The sequence below is a fragment of the Mustela nigripes genome, chromosome 18, assembly GCF_022355385.1.
Source record: "Mustela nigripes isolate SB6536 chromosome 18, MUSNIG.SB6536, whole genome shotgun sequence".
NCBI classification, from domain to species: domain Eukaryota; kingdom Metazoa; phylum Chordata; class Mammalia; order Carnivora; family Mustelidae; genus Mustela; species Mustela nigripes.
Window position 1 is genome coordinate 28,915,441 of NC_081574.1, and position 19,935 is coordinate 28,935,375.

Here is a 19,935-nt window from a genome sequence, read left to right on the forward strand (position 1 = left end):
GCCCCTGAGTGGCTCAGTGGGTTAAAGCCTCTGCCTTCAGCTCAGGTCATGATCTCAGGGTCCTGGGATCGAGCCCTGCATCGGGCTCTCTGCTCAGCAGGGAGCCTGCTTCCCTTCCTCTCTCTCTCTGCCTGCCTCTCTGCCTACTTGTGATCTCTCTCTCTGTCAAATAAATAAATAAAATCTTATTTAAAAAAATCATCTCCTCAGATTAATTTTTCCCCAAAGAAGGACAATTTCATTTTCTGTAGCCCAAATCAAGGAATTTAGCTGTGGTCGTGTCAGAAACAGACATTGCCATATTATCAACTGAGACTGTCCTCTTTAATACTTGCTGCAAGAACAAACCCAAAGGGTATCGTATACCTTCCCATTCCAATTCCTTTCACTTCTTCCCATTCATTTGTGCGTAGAAGAGGCAGTGTAGGCTGCTTTGGTGGCTTGGTAATAATCTCACACCTTGAATGGTTGGTCTTCCTAATGTTTGAATAGAGAGGACTATCCATTACTTAATTTTCACAAGAGAGACACATTTGGTCTTATTGAAGATATATTTCTGGTATTTATATATTCATATCTCACCTGATGCTTATTCTTAAACATTCCTGCTGAGTCTCACATGCTATTTTTGTTCCCTTCAGAGTCCACAAAACCTTTTATCGCTAGAGAAGTGTTTGAGGTTGAAGGAAACATTGCCCTCAAATTAAGTCTTTTTAGGTACTGGACTAGTCCTACCATGGAAACCTGAAATGGTCGTATCTATATTTTAAGATGATTACATTGATTGTGAACATTTCTTTTTTTTTTTTTTTAAGATTTTATTTATTTATTTGAGAGAGAGAGAGAGTGAAAGAGAACATGAGTGAGGAGAAGGTCAGAAAGAGAAGCAGACTCCCCGTGGAACTGGGAGCCCTATGCGGGACTCGATCCCGGGACCCCGGGATCATGACCTGAGCCAAAGGCAGTCGTCCAACCAACTGAGCCACCCAGGCGTCCCGATTGTGAACATTTCTAACTCCATGATTAACAGGCTGTTAATTCAAACATGAAATGAGAACATATATAATTTGCTTAGGATTTTAGTAGGTTCTGGTAACTTCTGAATAGATTCAACTTACCTTTTTGTCCTGGTTAGTGAATAGTGACGTATTTTTTTATCATTTGACAATAATTATCCCAACAATGAAGGTTGAATGATACTCATCATTGCATCACTGCATCTTTCCAGGCTTCATAAAACCACACCTTACTGAAATTACTAGATTTTAGCAAGTAAAGCTCTTTCCAGAAGGACAGGAAGAAGACAGGGTTGGTTAGACAATGGAATCATCCTTTGTTCCATGATAAAGGCAGTAAACTGAAAACAAGTCAAAGCTTAAACAACACCGGCCCAATTCCCACCATAACGGTGTGTCCAGCAGGATGTAGTTTCTCCTTCATTCCGTTGGGGTGGGCGCATCCTATTACTCTGTGCCTTGCCCAGAGTAGCTGAAAGCTGTGTCCGATAAGGCGCCCATCTGGACCATCCGTTAGCAATTTTCTGTAGAGTTCAATGCCAGAACTTGACGTTTTTCACCAATCCCAATAAGAAGCATTGATTACTTTTGTTTTTGAACAAACGTGTAGTTTTCCAGATTGATAACTGAAAAATTCTGACCACAGCTTTGATCCTACAGCTCTGATATATATATATATATATATATATATATTTTTTTTTTTACTTCGGCCATCTGCCTTCCTCTCTGAGAAGGAACCTATGGCCTCCTTGCGGTATATTGCCCTTCACCAGCTCCATGGGGGCGCGAAATTCTTCCTACGTACTCCAGTATGGCTTGTCTCGTGTTCTTTCCCCAGGAAAGAGGAACTACTTATCTGGACAGCTTTTGCTTTTTTTGTTGTTGTTGTTGTTGCATTTCTGACATTTGGGGTGGATAGAGCCAGGGCTTTCATCACCATCTTGCAATACTTTTCTTCCTTGACACACTCTTCTTCAGTTGGAAGGCAGGCTGTGCAAGTGGCGCCGGCCTCCTGATTATACATCGTAATTTCCTATTACCTTTTCTTTTTACAGACCTCATTACTGGCATGCCAGTCTCCACTGAAAGAGCATATGTGTCTTCAGGTAAGGAAAAGAAGCTCACCTCATTTTACTAACCAGAACCACAGACCTAACGAGTGCTGGCTGCACCTGCTACTAATCAGACCCCCTTCTGCATCTAAATGTAGCTGTTCTTGTTTCCTCCTGCAATATGTCCCCCGATTCCTTTTGCCTCTTGGGGTTTTCCATAAAGGAGTACAGTTCTTGCCGTATGTCTGAAGCTGGGCCCGGGAGGCATGCATGGGAAAAAGAAATGTCTCGATACAACTTACTGACATTAGAGCAGGAAAGAAGACATCTGTGTTATACATTCAGTTTTTACAACCTTTCTAGGTGCTTCTGTCATCTGCCTCGCTTCCTTTCAACCCACCGTAGTTCATTCCTGGGTCATGTGTCCGTGTCCAGTCTCTGACCTCCGGGCTCCTAACGAGCAGCTGTGGGTCACTGAACTTAGAGAAAACACTGTTGTACGCCTGAATTTTTCAGATGTTGATGCATTGCTTTTGGGTTTGTTTTGTTTGTTTCTTCCTCGCCTGTAATGTTTGCTGGTAGCACTTACAGTCTGAGCAGATATTAGCTACTTCTAACCCAGCTCTACTGATGTGTATATAACTATAATTCATTCATTTCTCCATTTGCTGTGAATCTAATTAATCTGCCGTGAATTCTTTTCTTTTCTTTTAGCTCTTTTTTTTTCTTTTTACTTTTCTTATCCTCTGTCATTCTGTAGTTAACAGGACCTTGAAATATTTAAAAATTCATATTTAATGAGAATAGTTTTTAGAGTCTTAGATTCAAAACTCACTTCAGAAGTATGACAATAGGGGTGCCTGGGTGGCTCAGTGGGTTAAAGCCTCTGCCTTCAGCTCAGGTCATGATCCCAGGGTCCTGGGATCGAGCCCCGCATCGGGCTCTCTGTTCAGCAGGGAGCCTGCTTCCTCCTCTCTCTCTGCCTGCCTCTCTGATTACTTGTGATCTCTGTCTGTCAAATAAATAAATAAAATTTAAAAAAAAACAAAGTATGACAATACCTTGTTTCTGCATGACACCTCATGGTTTACAAAGACATTTACATCTCATGTGGTGTTCACAATGGATGTGTGAAACAAGACATTATTTTTCTTCATCATACAGATGAGAAAACTGAAGCATTAGAAACATTAGTCATGTGTCTCATCCAGTAGGAGAGCAGGTCCTTCCAGCTAGCCCAGTATTCCTTCTCATTACCCTGTATTTAATATTTTAGCATCATTTATTTCCTTCATATGGCCTGTACCTTGTTGGAAAGTTGGAAGAGGCCACATGATCAAACACAGCTTTTTTTTTTTTTTAACTTCTCTTCACCAGTTTCTCCTCTTCCCTTCAAAGCCATCACTCAAGATCATAAAAGTTAAATCTCTCTGTATCCCAGATGACTTTGACCATGTTTAGGGCATATCCACGTGTTGTTCCTAAGATGGACATAATGTGCGTTACAGGGTGAGATGATCCCGGAGTCTAAGAGGGTTGTACTTCTCTGAGTATCAAAGAAAGCAAGAGAGAAGGGAGGGAGACGGTGGGGGGGGCGGGGGAGGAGAAAAGATAAAGGCCAAAAGAACAACAAAAACAAAACAACAAAATTGTTGAGTTATCTGAATTTTCTTCCCCTTTCAGTCAGGCATTTCTTTCTTTCTTCTTTTTTTTTTTTTTTAAAGATTTTATTTATTTATTCAGCAGAGAGAGAGAGAGAGAGAGCACAAGTAGGCAGAGAGGCAGGCAGAGAGAGAGGAGGAAGCAGACTCCCCGCAGAGCAGAGAGCCGATGTGGGGCTCGATCCCAGGACCCTGAGATCATGACCTGAGTGGAAGGCAGAGGCTTAACCCACTGAGCCACCCAGGCATCCCCAGGCATTACTTTCTTATGAAGGGCTTCACTGCCTGACTCCACAGACATTGTTAGGAACCTGGGTTTTTTAGATTATGTGATGCTTCTCTTGGGAATCGGGAGGGGCTCTCACTAGTATTTTCCGATCTATGACTTGAATCTTTAGGGCTTTCTGGCTGCTGACTTTCAATCCCTCTTTGATACTAACTTGTTCTTCTTTGTGACTAATAAAAACCCTTGGGTCCCATGCTTTTTTCCTGCATGATGAGTTGTGTTTTATGCTCTGTCTCTATTTAAATACTAGCTTTCTTTCCTTTCTACTGGCTCCCTAAGAGAATCTTGGCCCTGTACATCTCCAGTGATCGTATTACGAGTTTGTTGAGCATGTTTTGGTTGATGCTACTGTACCGCTCCAGCGGATCTTGCATGGACTTTCTTCAGCCCTGTGTTTGCTCAGGGTGTCTACGCAGACCATGTTGCCTGAGAACAGATTCATTCTTCTTCTTCTTCTTTTTTTTTTTCCTTCACACATGAAAGTTGATTTTCATTCTCTCTGAATATGGGGATTGTTCTCTTTGGTTTCATGTTTCTGAAAATCAAGACCACACTTGAGAGAAGGAATGGGCCTTCTCTCCTGTCCTGTGGCTCTGTTCAGAGTCATGTTGAGTCATGTTTCTAGGAAGTTCATACACCAGTTACACCAGTTGGTATGTGAGGTTTCTCTGCAGGTGGACTAATTTCCATGTTCATCCCTTGGGTTTGGACTATGGATAGAGTCCTCCATCTTTGAATTTTGCATACATCTTCCTCTGACTTAAAAATGCTTCAGCTTTTCGGTTGCGCTGTTTCCTAGTCCTCTTTTTCCAGATGATCCCTGAGCCTGGCACATTTCTGATGTAAAAATGCAAGCAGCCTGACTCAATAAAGCCTCATTTCACTTCTTTGTTTTATAGAGTCTCCCATTAGAATATCAGTATCAACAGAAGGAGCAAATACTTCTTCATGTAAGTATATTTGAATATTCCATTTACTAGTTTTGAACCCAAGACAGTATCTGCCTCTGGAGGTGGTGTTCCTGTCTTTCCTCTACCCTTGCTGAGGAGCCAACTGTACATCAAGTTTGGGAGCAGGCTGGGATTTGCTGCGTGGAAGGGAATGGGCCCGTCCTGTGCTTGGATTGGGGGTGGGGGATTAGATATCCCCTCCCCCTAAGATACACATGGACATGGGAAAACACCACATATGGGGTGGTGTTACACTGTAGTGTCTTTGAATGTTGAAAAATGACTGCAGAGCCTCTGAGGCCTGGTTCTGGGTGAACAATAGAGAACATCGTTCGTTGTTTTTAGTGTGTCTTGTTGCCTTTAGCAATTGCTTGAGACCTGATACCCAGCTGTTTGGGGCCTATTCTAAAACTCCCCAGTTCTCATACAAAGTCTGCTGTGATAGAGTAAGGAAACTATATATAGATGCCCTTAATTCAAATTCGATAGCAAGTGACTAATTATGAAAATGTTTGAAAGCAAGTCCCTAGGCAAGATCTCAGATTAGTTTTCATCTGTTTAATGTGAAATGTGCTTTGTGCTTGTGGAGTTCTACAACTGTTAGATTGATTGGTGCTTTGTGCCATGTCAGGGGAACTTAAGAAATTAGCAAGGACTAGTAAAAATAGTTTTGATACTTATGAATTGTGAATAGCGTTGAATTAAATTTTAATATCCAGCAGGGGAATTTATCAGACCTTGAAAATAAAACCTATAATTACAGTCTTCTTCTCCCTTATTTTAGCTCTTTATTTAACGCTGTTTCTCAGTTTGAGAAGCTCTTCCATAAGTAGATATTCCCGATTATTCTGTTCCAACCCGGGGAGCATGTTGAGGGCACAATTTCCTTTGGCTATCAGTGTGGTAGGAAACACTGGCAGGAAGGTCTGTATTTTAAGCCACTTCAGTTGTTTGGTCCATCTGTTTAAATACATCCAGTTTGAATCTAAAGCCTTTCCCTCGGGTTAGTACCAGGACTGTAACGATATAATGTAAACGTATTTTTTATTGCATGAAGTATGATGTTTTGACTACATTTTAGCTAGATAAAGCATCATTTAACTAGATTGATGGAAGCAATCTAGCGAGATCAAACAGGAAATAAGATGCCAGAGAGAGCTACATTGGCTTCTTCTGTATTCTAAAGATACTCATTACATAGTCTAAAACGATAATCCCTTCTGGGGAGCTTGGGATATTTGTTACTTAATTCTACTTATAGAAAGATTAGTGTAATTATATAGATTTTTAACTAACTCACATTAAGGAATCATGTTGAGCTTTGTTTTAGGTTTTTGAGTGTTTATTATACAAGGGCAAATACTAGATTTTTCTTTTTGGCATTTTGTCTGGGAACAGTTTCTCCCCTGCATGATTCATTGAATAAAGTTATTGAAACTCTTGTAATTGGAACCCTCCTGCTATCGTTAACGGGGGCGATGGATGCTATCCTTAAGCATATGCGAGTAGTTTTGGAATAGAAGAAATACTTCTTTGGGTTCTCCAGAGCTTCAGGGAACTGAAATGAATCTCTCAGTTTACATTTGTATTCATTGCAATACTGTTGAGAGAGAAATAATTTTGAAATCTGACTCTGATCTCTAACTCTCGGCAGAGTTAGTTCCTGATATTTGGTAAAGGTTTTAGACTAAGAAAGAAGGCTTTGTGTTTTAAGATCGTGTAAAAATATTTCAGTGCGCCATTTTCATACATTCCCCACTTCCCCGTTCAGGCTGGGCTCTCAGGAAACACCGTGGAATTGATTCAAGCACACATTTTCTTAATCTCATGAAAATACACACTGTAATTTGAAAGTAGAACCGGGAGTGACCAGATCCTGAGTCCAGTCTTGGTGAGGGCCGTGAGAGCAGCGTGAGGCACTCTTCCCTTCTAGAGGGAGCCTTTGCAGAGCTCCGTGGTGCAGGGTCCATGACGTCAACCGAGCTCCATCTAGCAAAGGCCGAAGGGGAAACTTGAGGCAGCAGAAATAGCCATAAGCGGGACTTACACATTCAAGTGATCTATAACAGTCGAAGGCCTTGGGAAAATTCACACGGGTCAGAAATAATCAGCGCCAAAGAATAGGTTCCTTTTCGCTTTGTTTCCGCCAGAAAGGGGACACCAGTAAATCCCCGTGCGGGAGAAGCGAACCCTGCTCTTGCAATGCAATCACGTCTATGTGGACCACATTCTTGGAAGTCCGGGCACTGTCGTCTGCTGTGTACATTTTGCAGAGTCTGTCTATGGATTCGGCAAACCTGTTGTGTATTGGGATGAGTGCGTGTGCTCTCGGGGGTCAGGCGATCCTGTTACTTTTCCCTTTATTAGGCCGAAGAGGCGCACCTGTGTGCAAAAGCAGCCCTGAACAGCCCCAGTCCTGTTGATGAGAGCAGCTCACCGCTGAGTAAACCCTGAAGGGGTTCAGCCCTGTCACTTTATGCCCTTGACCCTGTGCCCCGAAGGATGCCGAGTCTGTCCTTGGTCCCTGCATCCGGCTTCTCCCCAGAGCCTCCCCTGACCACGCCCACCCTCGAAGTTCTACTTCAGCTCTCTGTATCTCCTGTTGGGATAGAGAAAAAAACAAAAAGAGAATAAGTATTGCCCAACTACCTATCTGAAATACTCCTGCTAATATTTTAATATACATTCTTCTTATCAGTGTTTTTCATTCTGGGTTTCTGTTTATCCACTCTCCCTCAGTCTACTTAATGTATCAGATGCATTTTTCTCACGTTACCAAATCCGAATCAGAAGTATTTTAAAATAGTTTTCTGAAATCTTAAACTTTTAAACAATTCTTTAAAACTCACTGTAACAATAAAGCAGTTGTTCTTGACTGGAGGTTTTAAGGGATTTCTGTTTCATTTACAAATACCTTATCATTTATTTCCCCTTTGTGTTTATGATTCCTAACATTTCATACATATTGATGAAATGCCAAAGGTACTGATCCTTCCCTTTGGAAGGAAGATTTTCGCTCTTTCTTTTTTGAAACTGAGATTGAACTTTGCATTGTACACTCACTATTTTTAGAGTTGCTAATTTATGAAATGCTCAAGACGTTTCCTATAATGATCTCCTGATAAAGGTGAACATTATTTGCCTTTATTTTATTTACTTTGTTTTGGTAAACGAGGCATCTGTAACTTGAAACGTGTACTTTGCTAGATGAGTGTCCTGTTACACGTAAGTGCTATTGTAAAAGGAGAAGAACGTGAACTTTACAAAATGGTTAGCAGGGCTCTCTTGTTCCTCCTTTATGTAGGATCAGCAAAAAAGTAAAAGAATTGCTTAGAACAAACCATAATGACTTCCCTCTGAAGTGCCGGCTGCCATGACCCTATTTTGCCTACAATTTTATTGAATGCTATAAAAAGGTACAATTGTTAATACCAGTCACTTTACTGAATTAAGAACCATCCATTCCAATTTAATGTATAAAAGAGAGAAACAAAATGAAGTCTAATGAATTAGTAATTAGAAAAAAATAAAGATAAATTTCTGGAAAAAAGTCTTAAATAGTTTTAAGTGTTCATGATAATAATAATAATAATAATAATGGCAAACATCTGTTGAAGTCTTTCTGTGTGCCCGGCACTGTGTTAGGTGATTTGTATGGAGACTCATAATGGTTCTCATAAAACCTTAATCCATTCTTCAGATGTTAAGGCTGATAAATTTTATCTGAAGTCACAGAAGCAGAATTCAAACCCAGGCAATCCACTAGCTTGCTATGCATGATATGTGAGGGTTTTTTTGCTTCAAGGAAAAAGTCTTTAATATTAAAAGGAATGAGATCTTGTGAATGGACTGGAAAGTAATCTGTGACACAAAGTGGATTGGAGGTGTGGATGGTAGCTTAGGGAAATGCATGACCTGGGACCAGCTGAGCCCATGTGATCTGTGTGTTACACACATCAAAGCATGCTGAGCAGTGAAGTAAAATGGACAGAATGCACACCTTGCGTGGACACGTGCTCGCAAGTTTAAATACCAGTGATCTAATTACTGGGCAATCTTAGGCAAATTGTCTAACCTCCCTGAGACTCAGTTTCAAGGTCCGTATAATCCTGTTTATCTCAAATCTACATTGGAATCCTAATGTGGGAAAATTAATGTGAATCATTTAGCACAGCTTTGCTTTTAGGTGGTCTCCCCATCTGCAGGAGAGATAAAAACCTGATGTAGCTCTGAAAAGAGTAAGGTCATCAGAGGAGGCCTTGCATCTCATTTGAACAATATAGGAAACTATCTGTATTTTTGGAGGAGAAAAGAAGTTAATTATTTGCATTCCAGATGATGCTGCTGAAAGTTTCAAGCCAAGAAATCACTGTGTCTCTTCAGAATTTTATATATTCTCAGCTAAGGCTGCATTTCAAAGGAACTTATCCAGAGATCCAGAAATCTCTGAATGAAATGGACAATGCAATCTTTAATTTGGCACCTAAAAGAGCTGGGTGAAGGGGAAAATGTCTTTTGTCTGCAGGACATTTCTGTTATAATGAGATACAGCATTTTCACTTGGGACTAGCACAGTGATCAGTATTGATTAGATTCGACCACGTCCACTGTCCCTCTGTGAGAGATTTAAAGCTCTGATTCTTACATTCCTCCTTCAGCTGCAACTCACTTACCTGCTTTAATGGTAGAGGATACTGCCTGGACCTTTGCTAAATGATTCTCTGCTGGGAAAAATGGCATTTCAATTTCAGATCTTTATTGGTGGCAAAATACGAAGTCCATCCTGTCACCGTTGGAGAACGACTTCTAACTGAATGCAAACTGTGTTTCCGGATTTCTGTAAACATGGCATTTTCCGGGGTGTGGTGGCTCTGTCTGTTGCGGAGAAGGACAGATTCCCATGCATCATAGAGCAATAAGAGAGTATTTTTAAAAGGAAAGTGCCCAACTAGTATTACTTCCATATTTCTAATTGCAAAGACACTTAGAGTTTTTTAGGACAATAAGTGACTTGGAGCTAAAGGACGGAGGTGTATGTCACAGCCACTGCTGTGTTCAGACGAGTTACTGCCTTCGTGGTCATTCATTCATTTTGTAAGTGACTGTATCTTATTTCTTTCTTAAAGCACCACCTGCAACTGTCATACAGTTCTTCAGCTCTGCCTTTGACCTTTCTAAAGTCACTCCTGCCTCCCGCTGCATTCCATCACTGGACAAAATAACTTTGAAACTTTTGGTCAAGCTTACAATGGAATTGTATAGTTAACCTTTGGTATTCAGTTGAAATTAACCTTTACCGAATTATTCTTTTGAATCATGAAATAAACCATGTATGTGTATGTGTAAACATACATAACTGATATTTGTACCATACTATATATTTTATAAGGCTTATTTTTGTATATTGAGTCATATATTCACATAGGAACTCCGTGACCTCGATTTTATCCCATTTGTCAGCCGATGGGTTGAAGCTCAGACATTCTGACTTGTCCCGATTCAAAAAAGTAAGTAGGTGGCGGAAGAGAAATTTAAACCTGAATCTTCTGGTAACAAATGTTTTGGTCTTTTATTTACAAAGTCTTATGGGAGTCATTCAGCTAGTTTGAGGGAAGGCCTTCTTTAAAAAAAGAAAAGAAAAGAAAAACATCAAGATGCAGTTTTTTTATGAAGATTCCAGGAATAAAATCACATGAGTCCCAGTTATCCCAAAGCCAGCTTTTATTGAAGTCATACCCTTTCCACACACTATAAGGGAATGAAATGGATGGGTGAGCTCTTAGTTAATGGCAACACAATTCAAGGGTTTAATAGTTAAAAAAAAGGAGGCAGAAGTGTTGGTCTAGAATTATTTCAGTGACCTTGCTGTTCGGTTTTCTTATTTTGAGAATGATGTCATGTATTTCCAAATATGCTATTTTGCAGAGATGGGAATACTGTTAGAGCCATTGTGCTAATGGGACTCTGATCTTCATCAAACAGACATACTCTTGGTGGTAGTTTATGTTTGGGATAGATACGTTGCCTTATTCCAGACTAATTACTATTTAATTTAGTGCATGATATCTCAAATCCTGAAAATTCTTTGTATGACAGAGTTATTCATTAGTGGAAAATTATCAGACCTGGAGCAATTATTTCTCTGTATTTTATTCTTTGGGGAGGTTTTTACTGGAATATTCTCTTTAACATTAAAAAAAAAAATTCATCATCTGGGGCGCCTGGGTGGCTCGGTGGGTTAAGCCGCTGCCTTCGGCTCAGGTCATGATCTCAGGGTCCTGGGATTGAGTCCCGCATCGGGCTCTCTGCTCAGCAGGGAGCCTGTTTCCCTCTCTCTCTCTCTGCCTGCCTCTCAGTCTACTTGTGATTTCTCTCTGTCAAATAAATAAATAAAATCTTAAAAAAAAATTCATCAGTCTTTTTGCTTATCAGCTGGAAGACGGGAGGACGCCTTTATTTTTTCTGTTTTCAGAGTAGTAAAAGCTTTACTGAGTGTGTTTAATCATTTGGAATAGAGCAGTGGAATGGATTAGATAAAAAGAGTTTTAATTTATTAAATGTGAGTTGGAGGCAAGGGAGTAGAAACGGGTGTATATCAAGAAAGCATCTGGAAGAACAAAGCTAGCAAGATTTTGGTAAATTTACTTATGCCGAACTTGGTGGTTTTATTTATTTCTTTATTTTTTTCAAGTTATCTAGGGATCTGAGAAATTGGAAGATAGGACTGGACGCCTCTGAATTAGATCGGGGGTCCCCTAGGAAACCGCTCTCTCCCTGGAGCGGGGAGAAAAAGCTAGAGGAAGGGATGGGGAACGACATGATAAAGCTGCAGCACAAAAAGAAATAGGGGCATTCCCATTTAAGAGTTTATCAATTACCAGCTGTAGAAATTTAACTCCAAAGGGCCTACATATAAAGAGCGTATGTTGGCTTCCATAACTGGTCCGGTTGCATCCAGAGCCTCAGTCGCGTAAGGGAATGGCTTCTCGGTCTTTATGCTTTGTTTCTCCGCAGATGTTAGCTTCACTCCTAGTGGGCTTTCTCTGCCTGACAAGGAGAGATAACTGCTGGTCTCTCTAACCCCTCAGCTCATGGTCTAAAAAGAAGACAAAGTTTACTCCTTATCCACACAGCAGAACTTGAGGAAAAATGTGATTGGCTCTACCTGTGTCCTGTGCCTACCCCTAAAATCATTACTGTATCCAGGAGATTAATGACTTCCGTTGGGCAGGGCGTGGGGTCAGATATCCCCTGCTGTGTGTGTTTGGGTCCCTGAGGCAGATGAGGTCAGCCCCATGAGAACTGCAGGGTTTAGGTTCATTACAAAGGGGAGGGTTTTGTATCTAAAGAAAGGCAAAGTAGGCCAGACAGGCAAAACCAGCACCGTCCTCTGTTGCTGATGAGCAGACAACTTGAGAAGACTCAGGAAATAGGTATCTCACCGAGATTTTTTTTTTAAATTTTATGTACCTATTTATTTGACAGAGACACAGTAAAAGAGGGAACACAAGCAGGGAGAATGGGAGAGGGAGAAGCAGGCTTCCCAATGATCAGGGAGCCCAATGAGGGGCTCAATCCCACGACCCTGGGATCCTAACCTGAGCTGAAGGAAGAGGCTTAACAACTGAGCCAGCCAGGCACCGCTCTCACAAAGAATTTTAAAGGAAAATTAAAAATAGATGTTACTGAACATTGTTCAACTGGGCAGACAAGATTAGAGCAGAAATTTTAAAGAAAATGAGTTAGGAAACTGAAGACAGTTGAAATACCTTGAAGGAGTCTTCATTAGAACCTACGAGTTGACTGTATAATCATAATTAAAATACCTTCTTTTTTTTTTTTTTAATCCAGAAACTTAATGCTTTTCTGAAGAAAGTAGAAAAGATTTTTTTTTTTTTTAAATGAACTACAGTTTTCAAGTTAGAATACATGGGAAGCATTTTTGAAATCTGTAAAATGTTCTGACTTTGGAGTTAAAAATCAAAGTCTGCTTCATGGAGATTCTTTTATTTAAAAAAATCTGTGCTTAAGTAGACTTTGACAAATTACTAGCTTCTTTCACCAAAGTAACTACATCTTCCTTCCTTCCTTCTAACAGTAAGAGAAGGAAAAGAAGCATGCTTAGCCCATTCCATTTCATATTGCACAGAAAAGTCAGCAGGTCTTGCTGAAGTGCGAAATCACCCTTTCTGAGGCTTTACCAGCCTCCTAGGTATCACCACGAACCCTAGAGGAAGTGATGTCTCCACTAGTTCATCTGTAGGCAGATCGTGCTATTCTCTGCCCTACTCTTATTATAATGCCTCTAGCATACAAGGTGCTTGATTATTTAAATCATTTTTTTTTAATAAAGGTGCTGTGTATTGATAGTTCAACTAATCGTCAAAGGACCGTTGGAGTGGCACTTTTCATTTTATCTCTCAGTCTACCAGAAGTCAGCAAAATCTTAAAAAAACAATTATATGGGCCAGAGTGGGTTATAGTTTAAATGTATGCTCATCTCTGTTCAAGTCCGTAACTATCTCTAATTCAGAGATTTGGTGGTTAGGCTGAAGTTGTTCATTATATGTGAGTTATCATTTTGTTCATTGCTCAGGTATTCCAGAGTCATTTCTTCAGTAACTATCAGGCTTTTTACAAAATGTCACAAGGAGAGGGACGCCTGGGTGGCTCAGTCTGTCAAGCATCTGCCTTCGGCTCAGGTCATGATCCCAGGGTCCTGCGTCAGGCTCCCTGCTCAGCTTGTAGTCTCTCTCACTATCTCTGTCCCTGTCTCTGTCTTTCTCTTTCTCTCTCTGTCAAATAAATAAATTAAATCTTTTTAACCAAATGTGACAAGGAGAGAGAAACTGAGAGGGTGTGAGGGGAAAAGAGAGACAGAGACAGGTTTTGTTAAATATTGCAGGACTTTTATTGGCCGTGATGAAAAAATATCATCAGTCTTGCTTTTAATTTTTAAAAGGGATTTGGAGGAAAAAAAAAAGAAAAAAGATAAAAATAAATAAATAGATAAATTTAAAAAATTTGGAGCTATTACTCTTTTCATTTCAATAGTCGGAATAGTAAAAACCAGATCAAGATAGGCCAAGTGACAGCTAAGGTCAAAGGGCAAGTGTAAAACTGAAAGTTTTGCTATTTGAGGCTTAGATCACCGAGAACTTTCTCATTTTCTGATTAAAATAAGCGAATAGTTAATCATCTACCCCCCCACAGTACTCCAGCATGATGCTAGGAATGGTGCTAAGAAAGGTGATGTGTATTTCCTTAAGGGGGATGGGTTGGGCGAGATGCACAAGAGTGGTCCTTGGGCTGAAGTAGTTTGCAGTAAGGTAGAAAGGTTAATTGTAGTTAATTGGATTAATTGTGTATAAATGATACATCTCGTGATACAAAGTAGAATATGGGGGACATACTTAAGTTGCTTTTTAAAGTAATATTGCTTAAGATAGAATACACTTAATTCATTTTGCAGCATGTGATTTAAAAGAAAAGAGTTGAATAATGATTTTTTGTTTTTACTGTGTTCTCTCTTTTTTTAAAAAAGTAGCCAATTGTTTCTTCTTCATATTTAAAGCTCAACAATTTTACAAAGGAATCAGAATTCTGATATTTATCCTATTTAAGAAAAATGATAATCTGTGACCTACTGTTAAAAGTAAAAGGCCAAGTAACAGTAAGAGGAATCAGAAAGTACTTTGCACTAAGTAGAATTTTGAAGGTAGTTTGGGGAGATTTTAAAGGATTTAGAAACTTAACTGGAAATTTTAGATGAGCATAATCACATTTTGATAAATTGAATTACTGTTTATTTTCAGAACCTTACCCATGATACATAGATGGATTTACAAGATATTCAAAGAGACATTTTTGATTAGGTTACCTGGAAATGTAATATGGAAAGGTTGAAGTTTCCTTCTTTAAAAAAAAAAAAAAAAAGATTTTATTTATTTATTTATTTGACAGACAGAGAGATCACAAGTAGGCAGAGCAGCAGGCAGAGATAGAGGGGGAAGCAAACTCCCTGCTGAGCAGAGAGCCTGATGCGGGGCTCGATCTCAGGACCCTGAGACCATGACCTGAGCCGAAGGCAGAGGCTTAACCCACTGAGCCACCCAGGTGCCCCTAAGGTTGAAGTTTCTTGAACAATTTTATTTTCATTAGGCAAAACTTGGGTTTCTTTGTTTTTCTTTTCTAAAGTCCATAGAATTGACCCAAATTTGGACTACTACTACTGTATTCGAAAACATATGTCTAATTATATTATAACTTAGTGATACATAAAGTAAATTAAAATAATAGTAAATCAATTAAAATGACTAAATATTGAAAAACAACATATTCCTTTATGATTTTTCCTCTCTTGATTTCTTAAAATTTATTTATTAAAAGGAGTGATTAATTGACAAGAAGCTTCTGTGTCATTTGATTGAGTTTTCAACTACACATTTCTCATGTGAGAATTAAGATATATTCAGAAAAAGAATCCGCAAAAGGAAATATATTAAATGTTATTTTATAATGTTTTATATAAATGTTGTTCTTCATTTTAATTTAGAGATCTAGCTATTTTATCAACCTATAAAAATCCATGCTCTTCACAGATAGTGTAACTTGGAGAACAGATCATTGTTCCTTTAATACTTAGTCTACAAAGCTGTAAGAAGAAGTTGCTGTATTTACTTAAAAACAGTTGTAAAATCTAACATGGTCCACCAGTGATGAACTATTTCAGGCAGAAGGCACCTTGTCAGCCGGCATATTTTTGTAAGATGTGATGTGAGGAAATATGAAGAGAAATAGCCTTACACATATCTGACAGAAAATTATTTATGTGGCCATAATGGATTTTTTACAAATTTTGTGCGTTTCTCTTTAGTTGATCCAGATGGATTTTTTTCTCTGCTGTCCTCATGGCAGGTTCTTATTTTCACATCACTAATACTCCAAAGCAGAAATGCATCTTGTTCAGGCTTGATCCTCAAGTTATCTGCAAAATAAATAAATAAACAATACAAAGAGTTCTTAGGTATGTTTTAGAATGAACAGATTATGGGGACTGCAGAATTGCCATGGATGTGCAAATGAGACTGTGTGTGAAAGCAAGATAAGCTTTAGGAAGGATATAGGTGACTAGGGAGCACATAAGGGATTTACTGGAACCTTTAAAAACATGTTTACAGTGCAGGTGAAGAGCACTGAGGTTTAAAACTGTTCAGCTTAGTGAAAATAAAAATGAAGCCTGACATCCAGTACATGTATACATAGAGAAACAAGTATTTTCCTAAAACTTCTGCTTATTCTTCCAGAGTTTCTAGAACATTGGCTGTGACGTTTATGTACAAGGTGCATTGAGGAGTAAGTCTAAGAGAAGCTTCTAGTGGAGAGGTTTTTCATGAAGAAGAGGACCAGCAATAGTCTCAATAATTTTCAAAATGTCATAACTCACCTCTGTCCTTTTGCAGGAGAAGTACAGTATAGACCTGGGTATATTTTATTTAAATGATGCTCTGAAATTGTTTTAAAAAAAAAATCCTTGTCTAATCAAGGAAGAAAGCAAACTCTTTATTAATTTTTTTATTTAACAAGATGTTAGATTATCTTCCAACCCCCAGGGATATTCTTCTGCTTGTCTCATAGCTCTTGCTTCAGAACAAGCTTGGCACTTGTTATTGACACAATGTGCGCATCAGTTCCCAAGCCAGAATGTAAGGGGCAGAAGAAAAGAATTTGGGCATATTTGTGTGTTCACTCAGCTTATCATTGTGCTGTTTCCAGGAATTATTAATTAAATGAATATAAAAATGAACAGTGAGGTGTTCCTTTTTTTTTTTTTTTTTAGTTAGATTAGTATAATTTTTAAACTTGTACATGCATGTAATTGTAGGAAAGCTATCTAAATCTTTTTTTTTTTTTTTTAATTTTTTTTTTTTTAAAGATTTTATTTATTTATTTTACAGAGAGAGATCACAAGTAGGCAGAGAGGCAGGCAGAGAGAGAGAGAGGAGGAAGCAGGCTCCTGCTGAGCAGAGAGCCCGATGCGGGACTCGATCCCAGGACCCTGAGATCATGACCTGAGCCGAAGGCAGCGGCTTAACCCACTGAGCCACCCAGGCGCCCTAAATCTTAAATCGCAAAACATATTTAGACATTTGTACATCAAAGTCTAAAAAAATAACAGTGGCTTAAATAATATTAGAGAATTTTTAACATTTTGAGAAGTATTTCACAGTTTGCTTCTATTTAAAAATTTTTTTTCTGGTTTCTATATCTGGAAAGTTTCTTCATTTTTAGATAAATATTTATTTACATGGTGATTTATAACAATCTGTTCCACTTTAAATGGGATTATTACAAATTATCTGCAAACGCGTATATATAGTAACTAGTTGGTCGCTGTTCCTCTCTGTGGTGCTGAAGAGTCATTTCTTTGGGAGTAAGAGAATGCCACCATAGTCAATAAGGTTGATTTTTCTTTTATTATTAATAATAAAGTAGTAATAATATCTTTTAGTGAGCACCTATCACATGTCAGTTACTTTCATCTGAGAATAAATATGTATTGGTCCCATTATATAAATAAGGAAACTAAGAGGCTCAGACAAGTCAGTGTCTGTCAAGGTGGTATTACAGGTGGTGGCAGAAGCAAGTTGCTTTCTAGCTTTCTAGCCCCTCTGACTCTGCCTCCTGTGCTCTTTTCACTTCCCAATTGTAGAGGGTGAAAGGAGAACCCTCAGAGGGCTCCTCTTGTGACCTCTTTTTTTTTTTTTTTTTAAGATTTATTTATTTATTTTGAGAGAGAGAGAAAGTGAGAGTGGGAGGAGGGGCAGAGAGCGAGACAGTCCTAAGCAGACTCCGCACTGAATGCAGAGTCCCACATGGGTCTCGATCTCACCACCCTGGCATCATGACCTGAGCCAGAACCGGGAGTTGGATGCTTAACTGACTATGCCCCCCAGCCGCCCCCTCTCTTGTGACCTCTTACTCTAAAGGGCATGTGATCATTGCAGCTACTTTTGAAAATACTCTTTTTCTCTAACTTGATTGCTTGGACCAAATCAGTTCTAGGAATCAAGGTTCCTGAGCAAACTATAGAAATATATATACACATTTACTATGACAACAAAATTAAAACTAGAAAGTTTTAGGTAACAAATTATATTCGTTTAGTACTTGGGTCATTTAGAAGGAATACCGTGAACCTCTAATACACACATACTTTGCGATGGAGAGAGAATGATGAGCACATTTTGGTTGATAAAAGGTGGGTGCATTAAATATTGAAACTCGGGTCATAAGAAACAAACAGAACGTGATCTATAGCTTCAGCTTCCTCATCCTTCATTCCAATGGCGATTTGGCAATTTTCAGATGAATTTTGAGATTCAGAATAAAAATCATAGCTTTTTGCTTAAATTTCAGATTGATGTAGAAGGTTATTTGGTTCTAATAATCTTTACAGTCAGTTTTCTTTTTTGTGTTTAGATTGACTTATTTTGTCAGTTTTTAGGGTTTTTTTGCTTCCCTGGGCAAGATGGCATTCTCATCTCCTGCTGCTATTAACATTTAAAGCATGCAGCCTTTTGTTGCAATGTGGTGTAAATTCCAAGTGACTGATGGTGATTAAACAGAAAATGAAACTTGAATGGCACTCTCTCAGAATCTACTTAAAGCCATGACAGGTGTCTGTCTATAGCAATATATCAGTTTGGAACACATGAAGAGTAAGAAATTGTGGCTTTTTCATGGTTGGGCTTCTTTTTTCTTTGAAATCAAAGGGAGAAAATACCAGTTTGTCCTGGATCATTCAAACAGTGATCTGGATTTCTAAACAGGGTGGACAGCACAAGCACACGATGAATAATCTGTGAGCTTCCAGTCTGATACTGTGCACCATACCTATTTTATACCAGTTGTAATTTTTCTCATTTGTATACAGATACTGTAGTAACATTTAAAAAAAAAAAAAAAAAAGAATGCACTCGAGAAAGATAAGACACAAAGGAATTAATTGGGATTACAACTCTTCTTTCTGCATTGACTGCAGAAGCTTGATGATCTGAATTGTGCTTCAGCCCTGAGCTCAGGACTCCCTTCCAACCCCCAAGGCTCTTCTTTAACATTTGTTATTACTTAGCTATTTTATTTGGCAGAGTTCCCTTTATCTCATCTTCTAATGCACTGGCAAGCTTCCTATTGCCAATAGCTTAGAGCCTACTACTGCTGGGGTAAGCGACATAGTCGAACTTTCTAGCCTCTGCATCCTTATAAATAATGCATCTGGTTTCCTGTAACTACATGAACCCTTAGACTTTGGTAGGCATGTCTTTGTTAGGGTACGAGTGGGGAGATGAACAGTTGGGGAAATAGTTGTAGGCAGTTGTTATCACTGATTAGAACCTGACTCCATCATACATGCATTAATCACTGGGTTAATGCTAATGGAATGCTTAGGATATTTATAGTAGACATAAACATGATATATAAAAATAATGTCTTTGCTGGCTAAACTGCATCTTAAATTCAACATGGAAAGTGCTAATGTTCACCTAGGACCTTTTGAAACTCTATTGCCCATAATTAGATCCAATTTACTTATTTTTAAAACCCCTTTTAATCTGCGCACAATTCATTTACTTTTGGGGTGTGCACACACTTATTCTTAAAAACCATAGTGAGATATGGGTTAAAGATAATACATAATGTTCCAGTTACCGATTTAGAATGAAGGAGGGAAAATGCTATGATAATGAGTTAATAGCAAAGTAAGTAATATATATCATACTTCTAACTTCAAAGTGTTTATAAACTTATGTTAAAAATTAATGTTTTACGGGGTGCCTGGGTGGCTCAGTTGGTTAAGGGTCTGCCTTCAGCTTGGGTCATGATCGCAGGATCCTGGGATCAAGTCCCCCATCGGGCTCCCTGCTCGGTGGGAGGTCTGCTTCCCCCCTCCCCCACTGTTGCTCCTCC

General features: G+C 39.0%; 1 protein-coding gene across 6 annotated transcripts in view; it reads left to right on the forward strand.

The window, feature by feature from the left end:
* NRG1 (neuregulin 1) overlaps positions 1-19,935 on the forward strand; it is a 226,083-nt gene that overhangs the window by 63,801 nt on the left and 142,347 nt on the right. For all 6 annotated transcript variants that reach the window (XM_059384421.1, XM_059384420.1, XM_059384422.1 and 3 more), the window contains exons 4-5: positions 2,072-2,122; positions 4,915-4,965. In XM_059384421.1, the coding sequence (XP_059240404.1) occupies positions 2,072-2,122; positions 4,915-4,965 (102 nt within the window). The remainder of the gene's footprint in view (positions 1-2,071; positions 2,123-4,914; positions 4,966-19,935) is intronic.